The sequence below is a fragment of the Hyla sarda genome, chromosome 3 (assembly GCF_029499605.1).
Source record: "Hyla sarda isolate aHylSar1 chromosome 3, aHylSar1.hap1, whole genome shotgun sequence".
Taxonomy (NCBI): Eukaryota; Metazoa; Chordata; class Amphibia; order Anura; family Hylidae; genus Hyla; species Hyla sarda.
In genome coordinates, this window is record NC_079191.1 from 47,306,211 (window position 1) to 47,330,611 (window position 24,401).

A 24,401-nucleotide genomic window follows, 5' to 3' on the forward strand; every position below is an offset into this window, starting at 1 on the left:
GAGCAGATGATATATACAATACAGTGCAATCTGCAGGCATTAGGTTATAGAGCAGGAGGAACTGAGCAGATGATACATACAATACAGTACAATCTGCAGGGGTCAGGTTGTATAGCAGGAGGAGCTGAGCAGATGATATATACAATACAGTACAATCTGCAGGTAACATGTTATAGATCAGGAGGATCTGAGCAGATGATATATACAATACAGTACAATCTGCAGGTATCATGTTATAGAGCAGGAGGAGCTCAGCAGATGATATATACAATACGTACAATCTGTAGGTATCATGTTATAGAGCAGGAGGAGTTTAGCAGATTATATATACAATACAGTACAATCTGTAGGTATCATGTTATAGAGCATGAGGAGCTGAGCAGATGATATATACAATACAGTACAATCTGCAGGTATCAGGTTATAGAGCAGGAGGAGCTGAGCAGATGATATATACAATACAGTACAATCTGCAGGTATCATGTTGTAGAGCACGAGGAGCTGAGAAGATGACATATACAATACAGTAACATCTGCAGGTATCATGTTATAGAGCAGGAGGAGCTGAGCAGATGATATATACAATACAGTATAATCTGCAGGTAACATGTTATAGAGGAGGAGGAGCTGAGCAGATGATATATACAATACAGTACAATCTGCAGGTATTATGTTATAGAGCAGGAGGAGCTGAGCAGGTGATATATACACAATACAGTACAATCTGCAGGTAAAATGTTATAGAGCAGAAGGAGCTGAGCAAATGATATATACAATACAGTACAATCTGCAGGTAACATGTTATAGATCAGGAGGATCTGAGCAGATGATATATACAATACCGTACAATCTGCAGGTATCATGTTATAGAGCAGGAGGAGCTCAGCAGATGATATATACAATACGTACAATCTGTAGGTATCATGTTATAGAGCAGGAGGAGTTTAGCAGATTATATATACAATACAGTACAATCTGTAGGTATCATGTTATAGAGCACGAGGAGCTGAGCTGATGATATATACAATACAGTACAATCTGCAGGTATCATGTTATAGAGCATAAGGAGCTGAGCAGATTATATATACAATACTGTACAATCTGCAGGTATCAGGTTATAGAGCAGGAGGAGCTGAGCAGATGATATATACAATACAGTACAATCTGCAGGTATCATGTTATAGAGCATGAGGAGCTGAGCAGATGATATATACAATACAGTACAATCTGCAGGTATCAGGTTATAGAGCAGGAGGAGCTGAGCAGATGATATATACAATACAGTACAATCTGCAGGTATCATGTTGAAGAGCACGAGGAGCTGAGAAGATGACATATACAATACAGTAAAATCTGCAGGTATCATGTTATAGAGCAGGAGGAGCTGAGCAGATGATATATACAATACAGTATAATCTGCAGGTAACATGTTATAGAGGAGGAGGAGCTGAGCAGATGATATATACAATACAGTACAATCTGCAGGTATTATGTTAAAGAGCAGGAGGAGCTGAGCAGGTGATATATACACAATACAGTACAATCTGCAGGTAACATGTTATAGAGCAGGAGGAGCTGAGCAAATTATATATACAATACAGTACAATCTGCAGGTATCATGTTATAGAGCAGGAGGAGCTGAGCAGATGATACATACAATACAGTACAATCTGAAGGGATAAGGTTATAGAGCAGGAGGAGCTGAGCAGTTGATATATACAATACAGTATAATCTGCAGTTAACATGTTATAGAGCAGGAGGAGCTGAGCAGATGATATATACAATACAGTTCTATCTGCAGGTATAATGTTATAGAGCAGGAGGAGCTGAGCAGATGATATATACAATACAGTATAATCTGCAGGTATCATGTTATAGAGCAGGAGGAGCTGAGCAGATGATATATACAATACAGTACAATCTGTAGTGATCAGGTTATAGAGCAGGAGGAGCTGAGCAGATGATATATACAATACAGTATAATCTGCAGGTATCATGTTATAGAGCAGGAGGAGCTGAGCAGATGATATATACAATACAGTACAATCTGTAGGGATCAGGTTATAAAGCAGGAGGAGCTGAGCAGATGATATATACAATACAGTACAATCTGCAGGTATCAGGTTATAGAGCAGGAGGAGCTGAGCAGATGATATATACAATACAGTACAATCTGCAGGTATTATGTTATAGAGCAGGAGGAGCTGAGCAGGTGATATATACACAATACAGTACAATCTGCAGGTAACATGTTATAGAGCAGGAGGAGCTGAGCAAATTATATATACAATACAGTACAATCTGCAGGTATCATGTTATAGAGCAGGAGGAGCTGAGCAGGTGATATATACACAATACAGTACAATCTGCAGGTAACATGTTATAGAGCAGGAGGAGCTGAGCAAATTATATATACAATACAGTACAATCTGCAGGTATCATGTTATAGAGCAGGAGGAGCTGAGCAGATGATACATACAAAACAGTACAATCTGCAGGGATAAGGTTATAGAGCAGGAGGAGCTGAGCAGTTGATATATACAATACAGTATAATCTGCAGGTAACATTTATAGAGCAGGAGGAGCTGAGCAGATGATTTATACAATACAGTTCTATCTGCAGGTATAATGTTATAGAGCAGGAGGAGCTGAGCAGATGATATATACAATACAGTACAATCTGCAGGCATCATGTTAAAGAGCAGGAGGAGCTGAGCAGATGATATATAGTTTTATGGAAAACGTTCCAGGATAACTTGTCATTTATTAATGGAAATCTCTGCTCATTCTGGGCTAAGGAGTCATGTGGGCAGTCCTTCTCAGTGATTGACAGCTATCTATATAAGTGTGCATATAGAAAGAGCTATCAAGGACTGCCCACATGACTCCTTAGCCTAGAATAGGCAAAATAGTCACATGGGTGGTCTAAGTGATTGCTAGCTCTCTTTCTCTTTATGCAAACTTATGCACACAGTTAGCTGTCAGTCACTTGGTAGGACCGCCCACATGACTCCTTAGCCCAGAATGGGCAGAGATTTTTATAAATAAATGACAAGTTATCCTGAATTTTTTTTCCCACAAAAAGATTCTTCCGCCCACTTCTTCTGTTCTCAGACGTTCCTCTCTGAGCTACCGAAGATGAACATAAAAAGGTATTTTTATGTGGTTTTTAAGTAAAATAAACGCTAGGATAGATAGAGTTAGAGACAGGGACAGATGGGGAGGGGGATTAGGGAAAGTTTAGTTGATAATATGTACTCTTTAAACATGTGAATAACACTGCCTAAGAGCTCTCAAGCCTTGTATGACACTGCTAGGGTAACCTAGGACTGTATTCAAGTAGTTATAAAGTGGTTTTAAGGCTAAGTTAATGTTCCAGTGGCATGCAGTAACCCATGGTAACTAACAGCTCGTTTAAAAACATACTGCGCTGTAAACACACCTCATTCTTCCCTAAATTTCCTTCTAACAAGCAGTTTTCCTTGTTCCTGTAATGCGATATCCCCGAATATACGAAGCAGCATGTAGTATAGTATAGCATTGATCGCAGTGCTCTTCCTATATGTGGATGTACTGATTTTTTACTTGTCCGTGTCACCCCTCATATGAAGGTCCAGGAAATCAACCTCTACACCAGTATGCATGACTGTGAAAACCAAGTTACATCCATTGTTATTCATGTTAGGTCAACAACACCTAGCACAGGCTTACTTTCTTTTAAATACCCAGGAGAAAGGGCTTCGTATAAACCAGGATTTGTGGCGCTGATTAGGACGCAGGACTAATCAGCGCCACAAATCTTGGTTTATACGAAGCCCTTCCTCTTCAATATTCAACATACATCCAGAAAGGCTGCAGATGGACCCTATCTAACTACATACCTTTACCATTGTTGTGTATGTTGTTGCACAACCTGATCTGGTAAGTGGTATTGAATCTTTTATCTTTGTACCCTTACCATCTAAGTTACTCCACAAGGAGCTCCTTTGCTTTTTTCTTTTTTAAATACCCAGGAATTGTCGGGATCCAGGGTTGAAGCATGGCATCCACCCACGAGCAAATCCTTTTGTTCAGGGAAGAAATCCCTGCCACGATTGGCCTCATGGGCGGGGGAAAACATTGCTTATGGACCTTAGGGTGCGAGTGGAATATAAGGATCACAGGACTATCTAGAATTGTGAATTCTGCCTGTTTTTTTTTTAATAATAAATCCCCCACTCGCTCCCAGGTCCACAAGCACCTGTAACTCCCAATGAAAGGGGGGTGTGGGATCACTGGACAGAGGCCTATACGTATGAGTATCTTGTAGCATATCCATATTAAGTTTACAGTATAGGCCACTGTCCAGGATCACCACTGCTCCCCTCTTATCCGCCTGTCGTATCACGATATCCGACATCTCGCTGAGTTGTTTCGAGGCTTGTCGTTGTCGAAAGGGGAGATTATGTTTCCTACTAGACTTCTTGTGTGTTAAAGATATCAGTTCCTTCTCCACTACATCCTGAAATTGATCTAATGTAGGTGTTAGTGAGGAAATGGGATAAAATCCCGGATTAGTGGTGGAGACACTTTTCTCCCCCCATAATCCATTTTCCTCCTCCATTATCTGGTACGGCCGCTACATAGATGATCTCATATTCATTTGGGGATCTGATGTAGCAGCCGTACCGGACTTTACCACTTACCTGAATAACAATGGATGTAACTTGGTTATCACAGTCATGCATACTGGTGTAGAGGTTGAGTTCCTGGACTTTCATATGAGGGGTGACACGAACAAGCAAAAAATCAGTAAATCCACATACAGGAAGAGCACTGCGGTCAATGCTATACTATACTACATGCTGCTTCATGCCCCCCCCCCCCCATGTTGTCCAGAAATACCCCACGGGGGAGATTATCTGGATCCGCAAGAATTGCTCCCTTGAGAGCAATTTCCTGCAAGAATCCCAACAGTCTGCGACCCATTTATGAAAATGGGGGCATTCCCCGTGGGATATTGACCGAGGTATCAGAATGGCCTCGGGTAGAACACGAACAGATCTTATTACTACTAAAAATAAATCCCGGGCTTCTGTGGATAAAACGACAACACCTATCACATTTATTACGACTTTCAGTGAGGAGTATAAAGAGATTTGTAACATCATACATAGATACATGCCCCTTATTACATCTGATGTGGCATACAAGGAAGCGCTTAAATATGGATATAGGTGTAGTTCAAGAAGGACCCCCACTATAGGGCAGATCTTGTCTCCGAGTCTTTTTGTTCAGGACACCACTAATAAACCTACTTGGTTGGCACACCAAGTCTCCTACCACTGTGGACATAGCAGATTCATATGTTGTGGTGTTATGAAGAACTCTACCAGTGTCACCTCTACAGTGGGGATCAAAAGTTTGGGCACCTCAGGTAAAAATTTGTATTAATGTGCATAAAGAAGCCAAGGAAAGATGGAAAAATCTCCAAAAGGCATCAAATTACAGATTAGACATTCTTATAATATATCAACAAAAGTTAGATTTTATTTCCATCATTTACACTTTCAAAATAACAGAAAACAAAAAAATAGCGTCTGCAAAACTTTGGGCACCCTGCAGAATTTATAGCATGCACTGTCCCCTTTGCAAAGCTGAGACCTGCCAGTGTCACGGATTGTTCTCAATCATCATCTGGGAAGACCAGGTGATGTCAATCTCAAAGGTTTTAAATGCCCAGACTCATCTGACCTTGCCCCAACAATCAGCACCATGGGTTCTTCTAAGCAGTTGTCTAGAAATCTGAAACTGAAAATAGTTAACGCTCACAAAGCTGGAGAAGGCTATAAGAAGATAGCAAAACGTTTTCAGATGTCAATATCCTCTGTTCGGAATGTAATTAAGAAATGGCAGTCATCAGGAACAGTGGAAGCAAGATCTGGAAAACCAAGAAAAATATCAGACAGAACAGCTCGCAGGATTGTGATAAAAACAATTCAAAACCCACATTTGACTGCTCAATCCCTCCAGAAAGATCTGGCAGACACTGGAGTTGTGATACACTATTTCACTATAAAGAGATACTTGTACAAATATGGTCTTCATGGGAGAGTCATCAGAAGAAAACCTCTTCTACGTCCTCACCACAAAAATCAGCGTTTGAACTTTGCAAATGAACATATAGACAAGCCTGATGCATTTTGGAAACAAGTTCTGTGGACCGTTGAGGTTAAAATTGAACTTTCTGGCCGGAATGAGCAAAGGTACTTTGGAGAAGAAGGGGAAGAGAATTCAATTAAAAGAACCTCTGTCCAACTGTTAAGCATCGGGGTGGATCAATCATGCTTTGGGGTTGTATTGCAGCCAGTGGCACAGGGAACATCTCACGAGTAGAAGGAAAAATGGATTCAATAAAATTTCAGCAAATTTTGGATGCTAACTTGATGCCATCTGTGAAAAAGCTGAAGTTAAAGAGAGGATGGCTTCTACAAATGGATAATGATCCTAAACATACCTCGAAATCCACAGGGGATTACATCAGGAGGCGTAAACTGAAGGTTTTGCCATGGCCATCACAATCTCCTGATCTCAACATAATTGAAAATCTATGGATAGACCTTAAAAGAGCATTGCTTGACAGACAGACCAGAAATCTCAAAGAACTGGAAGACTTTTGTAAGGAAGAATGGGCAAAGATACCTCAAACAAGAATTGAAAGACTCTTGGCTGGATACAAAAAGCGTTTACAAGCTGTGATACTTGCCAAAGGGGGCAGTACAAGATATTAACTCTGCAGGGTGCCCAAACTTTTGCAGACGCCATTTTTTTGTTTTCTGTTATTTTGAAAGTGTAAATGATGGAAATAAAATCTGACTTTTGTTGACATATTATAAGAATGTCTAATCTGTAATTTGATGCCTTTTGGGGATTTTTCCATCTTTCCTTGGCTTCTTTATCCACATTCATACAAATTTTTACCTGGGGTGCCCAAACTTTTGATCCCCACTGTATATTATATTTACATTATTATAGTTCATTAGAGAAGCAGCCATGCTGGAAATCCCCTTTTTTTTTTTTACAAATTTCTGGCCCCAGTTAATTTAAAAACATTTGTTTTACATCGGAGTCCCCTTTAAATTGACTGCTACTGTTTCTACAAAAATGTAGGGGGCTAAATTAGGCTATAAATAATAAGTAACATACAGAAACAAAGCTGCCAGAACAGGCATAATGAAGTCATGGAGTATTATTTCCAGGGTATTTTGGCAAGACATAAAAGAGTGTGCTTGTTATGATCATGTATACATGTGCGGACAAGTCTGCAGAGTCATCGAGCATGTGATCAGTGCAAAATACCCTTGTGAGCGAGGCTGTGAATGAGAAACACTGTATGCCAGAGTGTGATCTGAGGAATATAAGAAGTATCGAGGAAAACTGTAAGAATCCAGCTCACTTGTATGCAGGAAAAAAATCTTCATCTCTATCGGCATGCGGTAAAAAATGGTACTGAGTTGCCCATAGCAACCAATCAGATCGCTTCTTTCATTTTTCAGAGGCTTTTTAAAAAATGAAAGAAGTGATCTGGTTGGTTGCTATGGGCAACTCAGCAACTTTTCCTCTGCACAGGTTTTGATAAATCTCCCCCACAGAGAGCAAAAGATTGACAGGTTTCTGGCCCTGTCGGCCTCATCATCATCTGTCAGATTAGGTTCATACTGTGTTTCAGAGGTATCCGTCGCCATCACGCCGACAAAAAGGGGACGTATGACGTATACTGTAACAAAGAGCAGCAGGTTACTTTTATTTTAATGGCCTGAACAGAGTCACCAGAGTCACCTAGTGAATGTACATTATGTGCCTTTTTTATGCCCAGTCCACTTAAAATAGCACATACATCCCGAATGGAGGCAATAGGTGACTTTGTTTGGACCATTGAAATGAATGGCCCCCGCTGATCTCCATTATAGTAGACATTCGCATCCCGTTTTTGGCGGGATGCCACCAGATACCTTTGATGTATGTGCCCCCCCCCCCCCCACTATTAAAATGATTACTAGCTGAGGACTAGCTTTATAGAAAATAAATTGGCCCCTCCATTTGCAATTTTACAGTAATTCAACCCACATAAAACAGCCACAACATCAAATAGTGCCCAAATAATACTGCTACATACAGCCTGCATAATACTGCTTAAAGGGGTACTCCCATGGAAAACTTTTTTTTTTTTTAAATAAACTGGTGCCAGAAAGTTAAACAGATTTGTAAATCTTAATACTTCCTGTACTTTTTAGGGGCTGTATACTACAGAGGTAACGCTTTTCTTTTTTGAATTCTCTACTGTCACGACCACAGTGCTTTCTACTGACCTCTACTGTCCATTTTAGGAACTGTCCAGAACAGGAGAAAACATGCTGCTCTGGACAGTTCCTAAAATGGACAGCAGAGGTCAGCAGAGAGTACTGTGGTGGTTACAGAAGAGAAATCCAAAAAGAAAAGCATTTCCTCTGTAGTATACAGCCCCTAAAAAGTACTGGAAGGATTAAGATTTTTTTTATAGAAGTAATTTACAAATCTGTTTAGCTTTCTGGCACCAGTTGATTTAAAAAAATAAAAAAATAAAACAACAACCAGGGTGCCTCCAGCTGTTGCAAAACTACAACTCCCTGCATTCCAGGACAGCTTTTGGCTGTCTGGGCATGTTGGGAGTTGTAGTTTTGCAACAGCTGGAGGTACCCTGATTTGGAAACACTTGCCTAAGGGTATTTTCCCATGAACAGTATCTGCTGCATATTTTCTGCTGCTGATTTTCCTACCCATTGAAGTCAAAATATGTAGCAGATACTGTACAGGTGAACGTACCCTTTTGCTCTCCAGGCATGCTGGGAGTTGTAGTTTTGCAACAGCTAGAGGCACCCTGGTTGGGAAACACTTACCTAAGGGAACGTTCACACGTACAGTATCTGCTGAGTATTTTCTGCTGCTGATTTTCCTACCCATTGAATTCAAAATACTTGGCAGATACTGTACGGGTGAACGTACTCTAATTGAGTATTTAATACCTAAATAATACAGTTATCACACAATAGTGTAATTTAAATCCCCACCATACACTCCTAAATAATACTGATGGTCTTGGCTCGCTTCTACATTTCCCATTCCCAGCGACCAGAAGTAGTCAGGGGCACTGAGCAATCGACAGGTCTGCAATATCCTAAAATTGGTACATTACACTGTTGTGCAGCTTGATAATGTTAGTCGGTGACCCCATACATCTTGGCATCATGTTTTATATTGAGCCTTGAAAATGTAGGCCTAGACCAGTGTTTCCCAACCAGGGTGCCTCCAGATGTTGCAAAACTACAACTCCCAGCATGCCTGGACAGCCGAAGGCTGTCCAGGCATGCTGGGAGTTGTAGTTTTGCAACATCTGGAGGCACCCTGGTTGGAAAACACTGGCCTAGACTGTAAGATGAGATCCTTTCTTCTTCTTCTAGCCGCACGCTGCTTGTCGGCACTGACAGCTTATATCTTCTCTATTCTGCTTACTGTATTTATGAATGATTGATCTACTGTCTACCCACAAGAACAGCAGCTATCCTAAAGATCTGCGGATAAGATAAATCACTCAAAGGCTGCGCCTTCCTAAATAGCCTAAGGATGGTGCTACAAAAAGAGTCAAAGTGTTTGTCAAATCTTAGGTAGGTGAACCCAGGGACTGTTCATAGCCTTAGGCAGCAACAACATAGTGAAAATACCGTATTTTTCGCCCTATAGGACGCACCGGCATATAAGTCTATTTTAACCTCTTAAGGACCCATGACGTATGCATACGTCATGAGTCCCGGTCCTGCAATATAACGTGGGGTCACACGGTGACCCCGCATCATATCGCGGCGGGGCCGGCGTCATAGTGAAGCCGGGACCCGCCTCTAATAGCGCGCGGCACTGATCGCTGTGCCGCGCGCTATTAACCCTTTAGCCGCGTGCTCAAAGCTGAGCCACGCGGCTAAAAACTAAAGTAAAAGTGCCCGGCTAGCTCAGGGAGCTGTTCGGGATCGCCGCGGTATAATCGCGGCATCCCGAACAGCTGTAGCACAGGAGGAGGTCTTCTTACCTTCCTTCCTGCAGTCCGATCGCCGAATGAATGCTTCAAGCCTGAGATCCAAGCTTGAGCAATCAATCGCCGAAAACACTGATTCATCCATTCCTATGGAGATGGATCAATCAGTGTAAAAGATCAGTAAATGCAATGTTATAGCCCCTTATGGGAGCTATAATATTGCATAAGAAAAGTGTAAAAAAATCATTAACCCTTTCAATTATCCCTTCCCCTAATAAAAGTTTGAATCACCCGGCATTTCCAAAAATAAAAAAAAACATTATGTAAATAATAATAAAAATAAACATATCTGGTATCGCCGCGTGCGGAAATGTCCGATTTATAAAAATATACCACTTTTTAAACCGCTCGTTCAATGGCGTACGCGCAAAAAAATTCCAAAGTCCAAAATAGCGCATTTTTGATCACTTTTTATACCACAAAAAAGTGAATAAAAAGTGATCAAAAAGTCTGATCAGAACAAAAATGGTACCGCTAAAAACTTCAGATGACGGCGCAAAAAATGAGTCCTCAAAGCGCCCTGAACACAGAAAAATAAAAAAGTTATAGGGGTCAAAAATTACCATTTTAAACGTATAAATTTTCCTGCATGTATTCATGATTTTTTTCTGAAGTGATACAAAATCAAACCTATACACGTAGGGTATCATTTTAACTGTATGGACCTACAGAATAAAGATATGGTATCATTTTTGACAAAAAATGTACTGCGTAAAAATAGAAGCCCCCAAAACTTACAAAATAGTGTTTTTTCATCAATTTTGTCGCACATTGATTTTTTTTCCCGTTTCACCGTAGATTTTTGGGTAAAATGACTAATGTCATTACAAAGTAGAATTAGTGACGCAAAAATTAAGCCATTATATATAATTTTAGGTGAAAATTTTTAAGAGTTAGGATTTTTTAAAGTTAAGGAGGAAAAATTGAAAATGAAAAAACGGAAAAAGCCCAGGTCCTTAAGGGGTTAAAGGTGCAAAATCTAGAAAAAAAAAAGATTCTGAACCAACAGTGATCTTCAACCTGCGGACCTCCAGATGTTGCAAAACTACAATTCCCAGCATGCCAGGACAGCCGTTGGCTGTCCGGGCATGCTGGGAGTTGTAGTTTTGCAACATCTGGAGGTATGCAGGTTGAAGACCACTGTATAGGAGGTAATACTCACCTGTCCCCGCCGCTCCGGACCCGTCACCGCTGCCCTGGATGTCGCTCCATCGCTGTCGCCGCGTCCCTGTGGTGTCCCCAACGCTCCGGACGTCTTGTTCCCCGGCATCCACGCTCTCCGTCGCCACCATCACGCCGCTATGCACGCCGCTCCTATTGGATGACGGGACGGCGTGCGCGACGACGTGATGACGTCGAAGGAGAGCGCCGGCCATGCAGGGGATCCCGGCACGGAGCAGACACCGAGGAGGCAGGTAAGGTCCCTCCCGGTGTCCTGTAAGCTGTTCGGGACGCCGCGATTTCACCGCGGCGGTCCCGAACAGCCCGACTGAGCAGCCTGGTTAGTGTTATTTTCGCTTCAGAAGCGGCGGTCAGCTTTGATCGCCGCGTCTGAAGGGTTAATACAGAGCATTACCGCGATCGGTGATGTCCTGTATTAGCCGCGGGTCCCGGCCGTTGATGGCCGCAGGTATTCGCCGTATAAGACGCACCAACTTTTCCCCCCCAGTTTTGGGGAAGAAAAAGTGCGTCTTATACGGCGAAAAATACGGTAATGTATCTAAGAGAAATGCAGAGTCCTAGGCACCGCTGGATAGATACTAGTGTCTAATGCAGTATCCCGATGTCCATTGGTAATATATAACAACTCTGGGGTGCTCACGTGGAAAATATAATTGCAAAAGTACTGTATATTCAAAGAATGAACGAAGCACTCACCAGATACGTTGCGTTTAAAATTTTCAGGCTTTATTTCATGGATCTTCCGAAGATTAATCAGGTTGGGCAACGGACCATATCGCGCTATGTCGCGCTTCGTCAGGCCCATCCCCCCACGCCACAACACCCTCCAGCTCTCCCGCACTGTCCGTGTCCAACCTGATTAATCTTCGGAAGATCCATGAAATAAAGCCTGAAGATTTTAAACGCAACGTATCTGGTGAGTGCTTCGTTCATTCTTTGAATATACAATAGTGAAAATAATAGTTACAGTACCACAAAATATTTCCTCCAAACATCTTTACATGTACTTGACTTTATACAATCTTATCTGTTCCTGTTATCTAACAAAGCTTAAAGGGGTATTCCAGGAAAAATCTTTTTTTTGTATATATATATATATATATATAGATCAACTGGCTCCAGAAAGTTAAACAGATTTGTAAATTACTTCTATTAAAAAAAATATTAATCCTTTCAGGACTTATGAGCTGCTGAAGTTGAGTTGTTCTTTTCTGTCTAAGTGCTCTCTGATGACACGTGTCTCGGGAACTGTCCAGAGTAGAAGCAAATCCCCATAGCAAACCTCTTCTACTCTGTGCAGTTCCCGAGACAAGCAGAGATGTCAGCAGAGAGCACTGTTGCCAGATAGAAAAACTCAACTTCAGCAGCTGATAATTATTAGAAGGATTAAAATTTTTTATTAGAAGTAATTTACAAATCTGTTTAACTTTCTGGAGCCAGTTGAAATAAAATAAAAAAAAAGAAAAGTTTTTTTCCTGGAATACCCCTTTAATAAATGCACTGTTACATGTTTTTTCTGCATCCTTCTTAAAAGGTTTATTCAAGGGGAGGAAAAAGATGCTGAGGATACAGGAATGGATGTGTATGAAAACAGAGCAAGAGAAGTAATCTAAAGCTCAGTTCACACTGCTGATGGTGTTCTGACAAGTGATGGCAATAATAATACAGAATTCAGCCATCAAAATGAAAAAAAAAAAAAAAAAAAACATTATAATGTGGTTTGGGATTTGATGTATTGTATAAATGTAAGCTATAATGCAGATGTGAACATAGGGTAACATTAAGATGTACCGGTCCTGCATAGTCATGGAACTATCGATTGGGGCACTCTAATGTTATAATTACCGGGAATTGCCATTGATAAAAGATACAGTTCATGGGGGGAAATGCAATATTAATCAGGGGCACTCTGATGGCATTATTAGTGTAAGAGCACTCTAATGACACTATTAATGTAAGATCACTCTAATGGCACTAACAATGTAAGAGCACTCTAATGGCACTATTAATGTAAGATCACTCTAATGGCACTAATAATGTAAGAAAACTCTAATGGCACTATTAATGTAAGAGAACTCTAATGGCACTATTAATGTAAGAGCACTCTAATTACACTATTAATGTAAGAGCACTCTAATGGCACTATTTATGTAAGAGAACTCTAATGACACTATTAATGTAAGAGCACTCTAATGACACTATTAATGTAAGAGAACTCTAATGACACTATTAATGTAAGAGCACTCTAATGACACTATTAATGTAAGAGTATTCTAATGGCACTATTAATGTAAGAGCACTCTAATGGCACTATTAATGTAAGAGCACTCTAATGGCACTATTAATGTAAGAGCACTCTAATTACACTATTAATGTAAGAGCACTCTAATGGCACTATTAATGATAGAGCATTCTAATAACACTATTAATGTAAGAGCACTCTGATTACACTATTAATGTAAGAGCACTCTAATGGCACTATTAATGTAAGAGCACTCTAATGGCACTATTAATGTAAGAGCACTCTAATTACACTATTAATGTAAGAGCACTCTAATGGCACTATTAATGTAAGGGCACTCTAATGGCACTATTAATGTAAGAGCACTCTAATGGCACTATTATTGTAAGAGCACTCTAATTACACTATTAATGTAAGAGCACTCTAATGACGCTAATCAATGTAAGAGCACTCTAATTACACTATTAATGTAAGAGCACTCTAATGACACTATTACTGTAAGAACACTCTAATGGCACTATTAATGTAAGAGCACTCTAATTACACTATTAATGTAAGAGAACTCTAATGACAATAGTAATGTAAGAGCACTCTAATTGCACTATTAATGTAAGAGCACTCGAATTACACTATTAATGTAAGAGCACTCTAATGGCACTATTAATGTCAGAGCAAAGGATAGGGATAAAATGTCTAGGGGCGGAGTACCCTTTAACCTGATCCCGGCCAGAGGTTGTGTGTGTACCACTGATCATCAGATTGTGGCCTCTGAGTTCCTAGACTGCTTTTGTGACAGAATAAGGTGCATTAATGGTGGCATAGGGCAGAGCTGTATATTTACTGAAGAAACATGTCAGTGGGGACAAACGTAACTCACAAAAGGCTGAACAGAGTAGGAAAGCCGGATTAGTAGAGCAGTAAAGAATCTGATCTTGATTCCTTCTCAGTCAGACGGTTTCTTTATTGTTCTTTTCTTTTATTATTTCTGCTTTGGAGGCAATAGTGATTTAGCCAGATAGTTGATGTTTTTTCCAGATTCACAGTTAATTTTCAGATCAATTTACAAAAACATGATACGTGAAGTATAAGAATAAAAAATATAGTAAAAAATAAAATGAAATAATACTGCAATGATAAAACTTTCATAGTATACTTATTGCAACAGCGGTGCACGCCCCTTCTTTCAATTTAGCGCATGCTTCGTTCGGACCTTTCTTTGAAATGAATGGACTGTATGGAAAATTCACAGATGCACGGTCATTCCTCCTTTATATTTTTGGTCTCGTTAAACATTTATGGGGGTCAAATTTTCCACATTACCTTTAAATGTGCACTCTCATTAAAACAAATTTTTGCTATTGCACTCCTTATGGTAAATAAAAAATCTTTCTAATGTACTTTGTTTAAAAAATAATAAGTTTTTACTTAAACGGGTTGAACTGCAGTACCATACAGTGCCACATTCCTATGACATTGATGTGTCTTGTGCCATACCTCACAACTTTTAAAGGGGTACTCCACTGGCCAGCGTTCGGAAATGTGAATGTTCCGAATGCTGTTTTCGCGCTGTGGGGGTCGGCTACGCCTCTTGTGACGTCATGGTCACGCCCCTTCAATGCAAGTCAATGGGAGGGGGCGTGACAGCAGTCACGCCCCCTCCCATAGACGTGCATTGAGGGCGTGGCCATGATGTCACAATGGGCGTGGTCGACCCCCGCAGTGCGAAAACAGCGTTCAAAACATTTACTTCCGAACGCTGGCCAGTGGAGTACCCCTTTAATGAGAACCAAGAGGGGCTACAAGGTGGTGGGCAAAGCCCCCCCTCTAACCACACTCAATCCCGCCCAAGCACACCTAACATCCTCCTTCACAAAAAGGTTCACAAGGTTTGTCATTTATTGATGGCCTATCTTTTGTATTTTTATAGTATGTGATTGTCCACATGTACTGTACTTAAAGGGGTACTCCCGTGGAAAACTTTTTTTTTTTTTTTTAAATCAACTGGTGCAGAAAGTTAAACAGATTTGTAAATCACTTTTATTAAAAAAATCTTAATCCTTCCAGTACTTTTTAGGGGCTGAATACTAAAGAGAAATCCAAAAAAGAAATGCATTTCCTCTGATGTCATGACCACAGTGCTCTCTACTGACCTCTGCTGTTCATTTAGGAACTGTCCAGAGCAGGAAAAAATCCCCATAGCAATCATTTGCTGCTCTGGACAGTTCCTAAAATGGACAGCAGAGGTCAGCAGAGAGCACTGTGGTCATGACATCAGAGGAAATGCATTTCATTTTTGGATTTCTCTTTAGTATTCAGCCCCTAAAAAGTACTGGAAGGATTAAGATTTTTTAATAGAAGTGATTTACAAATCTGTTTAACTTTCTGGCACCAGTTGATTTAAAAAATAAAAAAAGTTTTCCACGGGAGTACCCCTTTAAGCTTAATCAAAGAATAGAAGGAAAAACAAATCCTTACATTAGGCGATGGCTCCTTGTGGTCATATTTTAGGTCTTCTTTGCCATTGACTTCAGCTCCTTTCACTTGCAACGATCTTCCTTCAATGAAAGTAACATAGTCTTTATAGGAGCATAGCGGTCCGCATAGGATGCCCATGAAATTACAGCAGTAACTCAAATACTCCAGTAGACTTGGCATGCGTCTGCAATTCAAAGATAAGCAGCTGGTGAGACGTAAAGCCTTCAAAGGGAACTAAAACATGGCGGGTGCATTGGTATTTTTATAAGACCTGTGGTGAGGATCAGTGTGTCAGAAGAAACACAACTCTGATCTCCACAGCCTTGACCTATATGTTTCATCTACAAGAGCAAAAGCAAAAACAATCACCACAATAACAGTAATGAATAAAAACCCACAATGAAATATACAGTTTTATCACAGAACCTGTAACCTGACATATACAGTGGGGATCAAAAGTTTGGGCACCCCAGGTAAAAATTTGTATTAATGTGCATAAAGAAGCCAAGGAAAGAGGGAAAAATCTCCAAAAGGCATCAAATTACAGATTAGACATTCTTATAATATGTCAACAAAAGTTAGATTTTATTTCCATCATTTACACTTTCAAAATAGCAGAAAACAAAAAAATATTGGCATTTGCAAAAGTTTCAGCACCCGGCAGAGTTAATGGCCCTCATTTACTATTGTAAACCCGACATGTTTTGTTGGGTTGTGCGCCAGATCCTGTCGCGTTGCGCCAGAAATTCTGTCTGCGCCAGATTTTGCACCAGAATTGAAAAAAACCCAACTAACTCTCCATTTTGCTGAGAAAACCTGAAAAAGGGGCGTGGCCGCCGGGAAAAGGGTGCGTGGTCTCCAAAAAGGGGCGTGTTCCCGACATTTTCACAAAAACACAACATATTTACTAAGGTTTCCACAGAAAATGTGGTGGATTTGAGCTGAGGAAAACCCCACAGATCAGAGCATGTGTAAAAAAAAAGAAAAATGTAGGGAAACTTAGTAAATATTGTGGAAAATAAATTGTAGGGAATAAAAACCCACAAAGAAACCAACACAACACTCTTAGTAAATGAGGGCCAATATCTTGTACTGCCCCCTTTGGCAAGTATCACAGCTTGTAAACGCTTTTTGTATCCAGCCAAGAGTCTTTCAATTCTTGTTTGAGGTATCTTTGCCCCTTCTTCCTTACAAAAGTCTTCCAGTTCTTTGAGATTTCTGTCACGCACTGCTCTTTTAAGGTCTATCCATAGATTTTCAATTATGTTGAGGTCAGGAGATTGTGAAGGCCATGGCAAAACCTTCAGTTTACGCCTCCTGATGTAATCCCCTGTGGATTTTGAGGTGTGTTTAGGATCATTATCCATTTGTAGAAGTCATCCTCTCTTTAACTTCAGCTTTTTCACAGATGGCATCAAGTTAGCATCCAAAATTTGCTGAAATGTTATTGAATCCATTTTTCCTTCTACTCATGAGATGTTCCTTGTGCCACTGGCTTCAATACAACCCCAAAGCATGATTGATCCACCCCCATGCTTAACAGTTGGACAGAGGTTCTTTTCATTAAATTCTGTTCCCCTTCTTCTCCAAACTTCTCCTTTAATACTTATTTCACCTGCTGTACATTTGTCTGATTTTTTGTGACTTTCTGTACTTTGGCAGGTCATTGTGATTGTAATTCTCATCATTTTATAGCTCACAGTAAATGCTGGTAATTATTTTATATCAGTATATTGAGCTGTAGACATGTGTTACCTTATAATCTTTATGACTCGTTATACATTTCCAATTTGTCCATAAAAAACATTGGCAGTCCGTGATATTTGTCGTAAAGTTGTCCAGAAAAAAATGTCAAGTTGGCACCCCTGCCAGCGACTGATATTAATACACTAAATGGATTTTTCTTTATTTCTCGTCAAAAGCACATGATCATTATTAGAAAGTAGATCTGCCTGCTAGGATCGCTTTATACCAGTGCTTCCCAACCAGGGTGCCTCCAGCTGTTGCAAAACTACAACACCCAGCATGCCCGGACAGCCTTTGGCTGTCCGGGCCTGCTGGGAGTTGTAGTTTTGCAACAGCTGGAGGCACCCTGTTGGGAAGCAAAGATTTATACTATAATGAAACCTAAACAATTGAGCTTTCCAAAGTGACGAGAAGTTTATTGAAAGAGCTTTGGTAACCATTTAGGTGGAGATTTATCAAAACCTGTCCGGAGGAAAAGTTACTGAGTTGCCCATAGCAACCAATCAGATCGCTTCTTTCATTTTTCATAGGCTTTTTTCAGAAATGAAAGAAGCGATCTGATTGGTTGCTATGGGCAACTCAGCAACTTTTCCTCTACACAGGTTTTGATAAATCTCCCCCTTAGTCGTCATTACAAATCATTACAAGAAATTACAATCATACATAGCATGACGGTACAATATACAGCACAGGTTCCCTAAGCTATACACTATACCACATGCTACGCTAACACTCCGCTCCATCACTCGTTATCGAAGAAACTGATTAGAAAAATAGAAAAGAACAAACAACAACGCATAAAAGTGATGAGAAGGCTTTGCATTGAAAATTCAGTTCCATTCACATAGAGACCCGGTCAGTCCAGCTGAAGATTCGGCCCCATTAGCTATACACTATACCACATGCAACGCTAGCACTCCGCTCCATCACTCGTTATCGAAGAAACTGATTAGAAAAACAGAAAAGAACAAACAACAACGCATAAAAGTGATGAGAAGGCTTCGCATTGAAAATTCAGTTCCATTCACATAGAGACCCGGTCAGTCCAGCTGAAGATTCGGCCCCATTACCGCCCCCCCCCCCGCACCCCCCTTCTCACTTTTTTGCTGACCAGGCATCTTTGCTGAATTTCACAACATGCCAGGCTGTGATAATGAGATTCTAAAACAAAAGCAAATAGAAGATTGTTCCAATTCCGAATGATGAGAGCGAGAACAGATCATTCTATCAACATTCGCAGCAATGCAGCCACAGGGGGGGGGGCGTAGACAGATGTTTACCATTATGAGAAGCGCCTGACCTTTCTCAAGGAATGAAGGAAAGGTGATGGTCGATCAGCGCAATATTCTGCACCATGCGTAGACTGCTGCAGAATGTTAGACAATTATACGGCGCTCTGACCCAACTTCAGTAATGTGCACCTCAGCATTTTCCTCCCCATTACATCCATTGCTTTCTGGAGGCAGAGGGAGGTCATTATCCTGATTTAATGGTCCATTACGTGCAAACAACACATTCAGTAAAGAGCTAGAGCCTCTCGACACCTGTCTTCATAAAACAACTTCTTCAGTCTTACTATGCGCCCGTGCAGCATTTCTTCATTTACAGCTCGCAGCATATAAATAAAGAGCAGGGTGTATATTTATGGCTGTGGACATAAGAGGTACAGTACATGTTACTAAAAGAGGAAAGGGTATAAGCATTATAGACTGAAAGCAGTAATGCGCTTTATTATCAAGTGTAGTCTTGGTCTTAAAGGGGTACTCCGGTGGAGAACTTTTTTTTTTATTTTTTAAATCAACTGGTGCTAGAAAGTTAAACAGATTTATAAATTACTTCTACTAAAAAAAATCTTTATCCTTCCAGTACTTATTAGCTGCTGAATACTACAGAGGAAATTCTTTTCTTTTTGGAACACAGAGCTCTCTGCTGACATCATGACCACAGTGCTCTCTGCTGACATCTGTCCATTTTAAGAACTGTCCAGAGTAGGAGAAAATCCCCATAGCAAACATATGCTGTTCTGGACAGTTCCTAAAATGGACAGAGATGTCAGCAGAGAGCACTGTGCTCGTGATGTCAGCAGAGAGCACTCTGTTTTAAAAAGATAATAATTTCCTCTGTAGTATTCAGGAGCTAATAAGTACTGGAAGGATTAATATTCTTTAATAGAAGTAATTTGCAAATCTGTTTAACTTTCTGGAACCAGTTGTTTAAAAAAAAAAAAAAGGTTTCCACCATAGTATTCCTTTAACCTCTTAAGGACCAGGCACGTACTCATACGTCCGTGGGAATTTCAGTCCCCGGCGCGCGCCAGGCAGGGACCGGACCGGGGTGACTGCTGATATCGATCAGCAGGCACCCCGTGCAAATGCCCAGGGGGGTCATCAAACCCCCCCCCCCCCCCCCCCCCATGTCGGCGATCGGCGCAAATCGCAAGTGAATTCACACTTGCGATTTGCGCGATTACGGGTCATTACGGGTCTATGGTGACCCGGTGACCTGGAATAGAAGGGGGATTGCGGGTGTCCATTACACCCACAATCCCCCTGAAGGGATTGGAGTGAGGTGGCAGGGGTGCCACCCCTCCTATTGGTGGTCTAGACCCGACCACCAATAGCAGATCGGGGGGTTAACTTTTGTTTTCCCCGTCCTGTCCACCCACAATAGGCGGCGCAGGACGGGGAATTGATGGGGACCGGCGCCGAAGATCCACTTACCTATTCTGGCGGGCGACGGAGGCTGCGGGCGACGGAGATCGGCGGGCGGCGATGACGTGTGCTGGATCCGCCGGTAGCCGGTGAGTTGCCTAGAAACATCTGCAGGGTACAGTTTGAGACCATTATACAGTGGTCTCTAACTGTAGCCCTCCAGATGTTGCAAAACTACAACTCCCAGCATGCCCAGACAGCTGTTTGGGCATGCTGGGAGTTGTACTTTTGCAACAGCTGGAGGCACACTGGTTGGAAAACCTTCAGTTAGGTTCTGTTATCTAACTAATATTTTCCAACCAGTGTGCCTCCAGCTGTTGCAAAACTACAACTCCCAGCATGTACTGATCACTGAAGGGCATGCTGGGAGTTGTAGTTGCGATCCCTCCAGCTGTTGCATAACTACATCTCCCAGCATGCCCTTCAGTGATCAGTACATGCTGGGAGTTGTAGTTTTGCAACAGCTGGAGGCACACTGGTTGGAAAATATTAGTTAGATAACAGAACCTAACTGAAGGTTTTCCAACCAGTGTGCCTCCAGCTGTTGCAAAAGTACAACTCCCAGCATGCATGGCCTGTCAGTACATGCAGGGAGTTGTAGTTTTGAAACAGCTGGAGGTTTGCCCCCCCCCCCCATGTGAACGTACAGGGTACATTCACACGGGCAGGCTTACAGTAAGTTTTCTGCTTCAAGTATGATCTGCGGCAAATTTTTCTCAGCAGCGCAAATTTCTAGCGAGAAGCTCATTGTAAAACTCCGCCAGTGTGAATGTACCCAAAAAACACTACACTAACACATAATAAAGGGTAAAACACTACATATACACCCCCTTACACTGCCCCCCCCCCCCCCCCAATAAAAATGAAAAACGTATTGTACGGCAGTGTTTCCAAAACGGAGCCTCCAGCTGTTGCAAAACAACAACTCCCAGCATTTCTGGACAGCCACTGACTGTCCAGGCATGCTGGGAGTTTAACAACAGCTGGAGGCACCCTGTTTGGGAACCACTGGCGTACAATACCCTTATGCATTCCCTAATTTAGTCCACAAATGGGCATGGCGCTCTCACTTTGGAGCCCTGTCGTATTTCAAGGCAACAGTTTAGGGTCACATATGGGGTAACGCCGTACTCGGGAGAAATTGCCTAACAAATTTTGGGGTGCTTTTTCTCATTTTACCCCTTATGAAAAGGTGAAGTTGGGGTCTACACCAGCATGTTAGTTAGTGTAAAAAAATTAATTTTTTTACACTAACATGCTGGTGTTGCCCTCTACTTTTCATTTTGACAAGAGGTAAAAGGGAAAAAAGCCCCCCAAAATTTGTAATGCAATTTCTCCCGACTACGGAGATACCCCATATGTGGGCGCAAAGTGCTCTGGGGGCGCACAACAAGGCCCAGAAGGGAGAGTGCACCATGTACATTTGAGGTGATTTGCACAGGGGTGGCTAATTGTTACAGCGGTTTTGACAAACACAAAAAAAACAAAACCCCATATGTGACCCCCATTTCGGAAACTACACCCCTCATGGAATGTAATGAGGGGTACAGTGAGAATTTACACCCCACTGGTGTCTGACAGATCTTTGGAACAGTGGGCTGTGCAAATTAATAATTTTGTACAGCCCACTGTTCCAAAGATCTGACAGACACCAGTGGGGGGCAAATGCTCACTGTACCCCTTGTTACGTTCCTCAATGGGTCTAGTTTCCAAAATGGTATGCCATGTGGGGGTTATTTTGCTGTCCTTGCACCATAGGGGCTTCCTAAATGCGACATGCCCCCCGAGCAAAATTTGCTCTCAAAAAGCCAAATATGACTCCTTCTCTTCTGAGCATTGTAGTTCGCCCGTAGTACACTTCTGGTCAACTTATGGGGTACCTCCATACTCAGAAGAGATGGGGTTACAAATTTTGGGGGTTATTTTCTGCTATTAACCCTTGCAAAAATGTAAAATTTTGGGGGAAACACACATTTTAGTGAAATTTTTAATTTTTTTTTACATATGCAAAAGTCGTGAAACACCTGTGGGGTATTAAGGCGCACTTAATTCCTTGTTGCGTTCCTCAAGGGGTCTAGTTTCCAAAATAGTATGCCATGTGTTTTTTTTTTTTTTGCTGTTCTGGCACCATAGGGGCTTCCTAAATGCAACATGCCCCCCAAAAACCATTTCAGAAAAACGTACTCTCCAAAATCCCCTCGTCGCTCCTTTGCTTCTGAGCCCTCTACTGCGCCCGCCGAACAATTTACATAGACATATGAGGTATGTGCTTACTCGAGAGAAATTGGGCTACAAACATAAGTATACATTTTCTCCTTTTACCCCTTGTAAAAGTTCAACAAATTGGGTCTGCAAGAACATGCGAGTGTAAAAAATGAAGATTGTGAATTTTCTCCTTCACTTTGCTGCTATTCCTGTGAAACACCTAAAGGGTTAAAACGTTGACTGAATGTCATTTTGAATACTTTGAGGGGTGCAGTTTTTATAATGGGGTCATTTATGGGGTATTTCTAATATGAAGACCCTTCAAATCCACTTCAAACCTGAACTGGTCCCTGAAAAATAGTGAGTTTGAAAATTTTGTGAAAAATTGGAAAATTGCTGCTGAACTTTGAAGCCCTCTGATGTCTTCCAAAAGTAAAAACATGTCAATTTTATGATGGAAACATAAAGTAGACATATTGTATATGTGAATAAAAAAAAAATTATTTGGAATATCCATTTTCCTTACAAGCAGAGAGCTTCAAAGTTAGAAAAATGCAAAATTTTCAAATTTTTCATCAAATTTGGGGATTTTTCACCAAGAAATGATGCAAGTTACCACAAAATGTTACCACTATGTTAAAGTAGAATATGTCACGAAAAAACACTCTCGGAATCAGAATGATAACTAAAAGCATTCCAGAGTTATTAATCTTTAAATTGACAGTGGTCAGAATTGCAAAAAACGCTCTGGTCCTAAGGTGTAAAATGGCCTGGTCCTTAAGGGGTTAAAGGGGTACTCTGGAGGAAATATTATTTCTAGATCAACTGGTGGTAGAAAGTTATACATATCTGTGAATTACTTCTATTTAAAAATCCTAATTCTATTAATACTTATCAGCTGCTGTATGCTCCAGAGGAAGTTGTGTAGTTCTTTCCAGTCTGATCACAGTGCCCTCGGCTAACACCTCTGTCCATGTCAGGAACTGTTCAGAGCAGGAGAGGTTTGCTATGGGGATTTGCTCATGTTCTGTATGGCCCAGATTCATCAAACTGTGTGAAAGAAAATATAGAGAGATTTTCCTACAGCAACCAATCACAGCTCAGCTAACGAGCTGAGATAAAGTGAAACCTGAGCTGTGATTGGCTGCTGTGGGAAAATCTCTCTATATTTTCTCTCACACAGTTTGATAAATCTGGGCCTATGTATTTAAGCAGTGGTGGTTACTGTGTTATGTCCAGCAACAAAGAAAAATATGTGTCCGGCACTGCCGTTTCACCGCTAATCCTGCTCACATCATTTCCACTGAGATATATGGTGGTGTTCTGTTGACGAAGTCCAAACTCCAATGATAGAAATAAATGGTGGCACTTACCAGGTCTTTATGTTATCCTCTTTTTATTTGAGTTATACTTACATATCTTCAGGGGGGAGACATACAGGGGGTATACAGTGATGTATCCCACCCTGAAGATATGTGGGTATAACTCAAATAAAAAGACGAAAACATGAAGACCTGGTGAGTGCCATCATTTATTTCTTGCATTGGGGTTACCACGTTATGCCTATAAGGCCAGGGACCAACTTAAATATGACCACCATGAGTGGCAAGTAGGCTTTTACAGTTTGATAATAACAGCCCTCATTTACTAAGAGTGTTGAGTAGGTTTCTTTGTGGGTTTTAATTCCCTACAATTTATTTTCCACAATATTTACTAAGGTTTCCCTACACTTTGCTT

The 24,401-nt window shown here is 41.1% G+C and overlaps 1 protein-coding gene across 3 annotated transcripts in view; it reads right to left on the reverse strand.

Moving 5' to 3' along the window:
* The window catches only part of MBOAT2 (membrane bound O-acyltransferase domain containing 2), a 226,817-nt gene that overhangs the window by 18,283 nt on the left and 184,133 nt on the right, over positions 1–24,401 (reverse strand). For all 3 annotated transcript variants that reach the window (XM_056564137.1, XM_056564139.1, XM_056564138.1), the window contains one exon: positions 16,003–16,186. In XM_056564137.1, the coding sequence (XP_056420112.1) occupies positions 16,003–16,186 (184 nt within the window). The remainder of the gene's footprint in view (positions 1–16,002; positions 16,187–24,401) is intronic.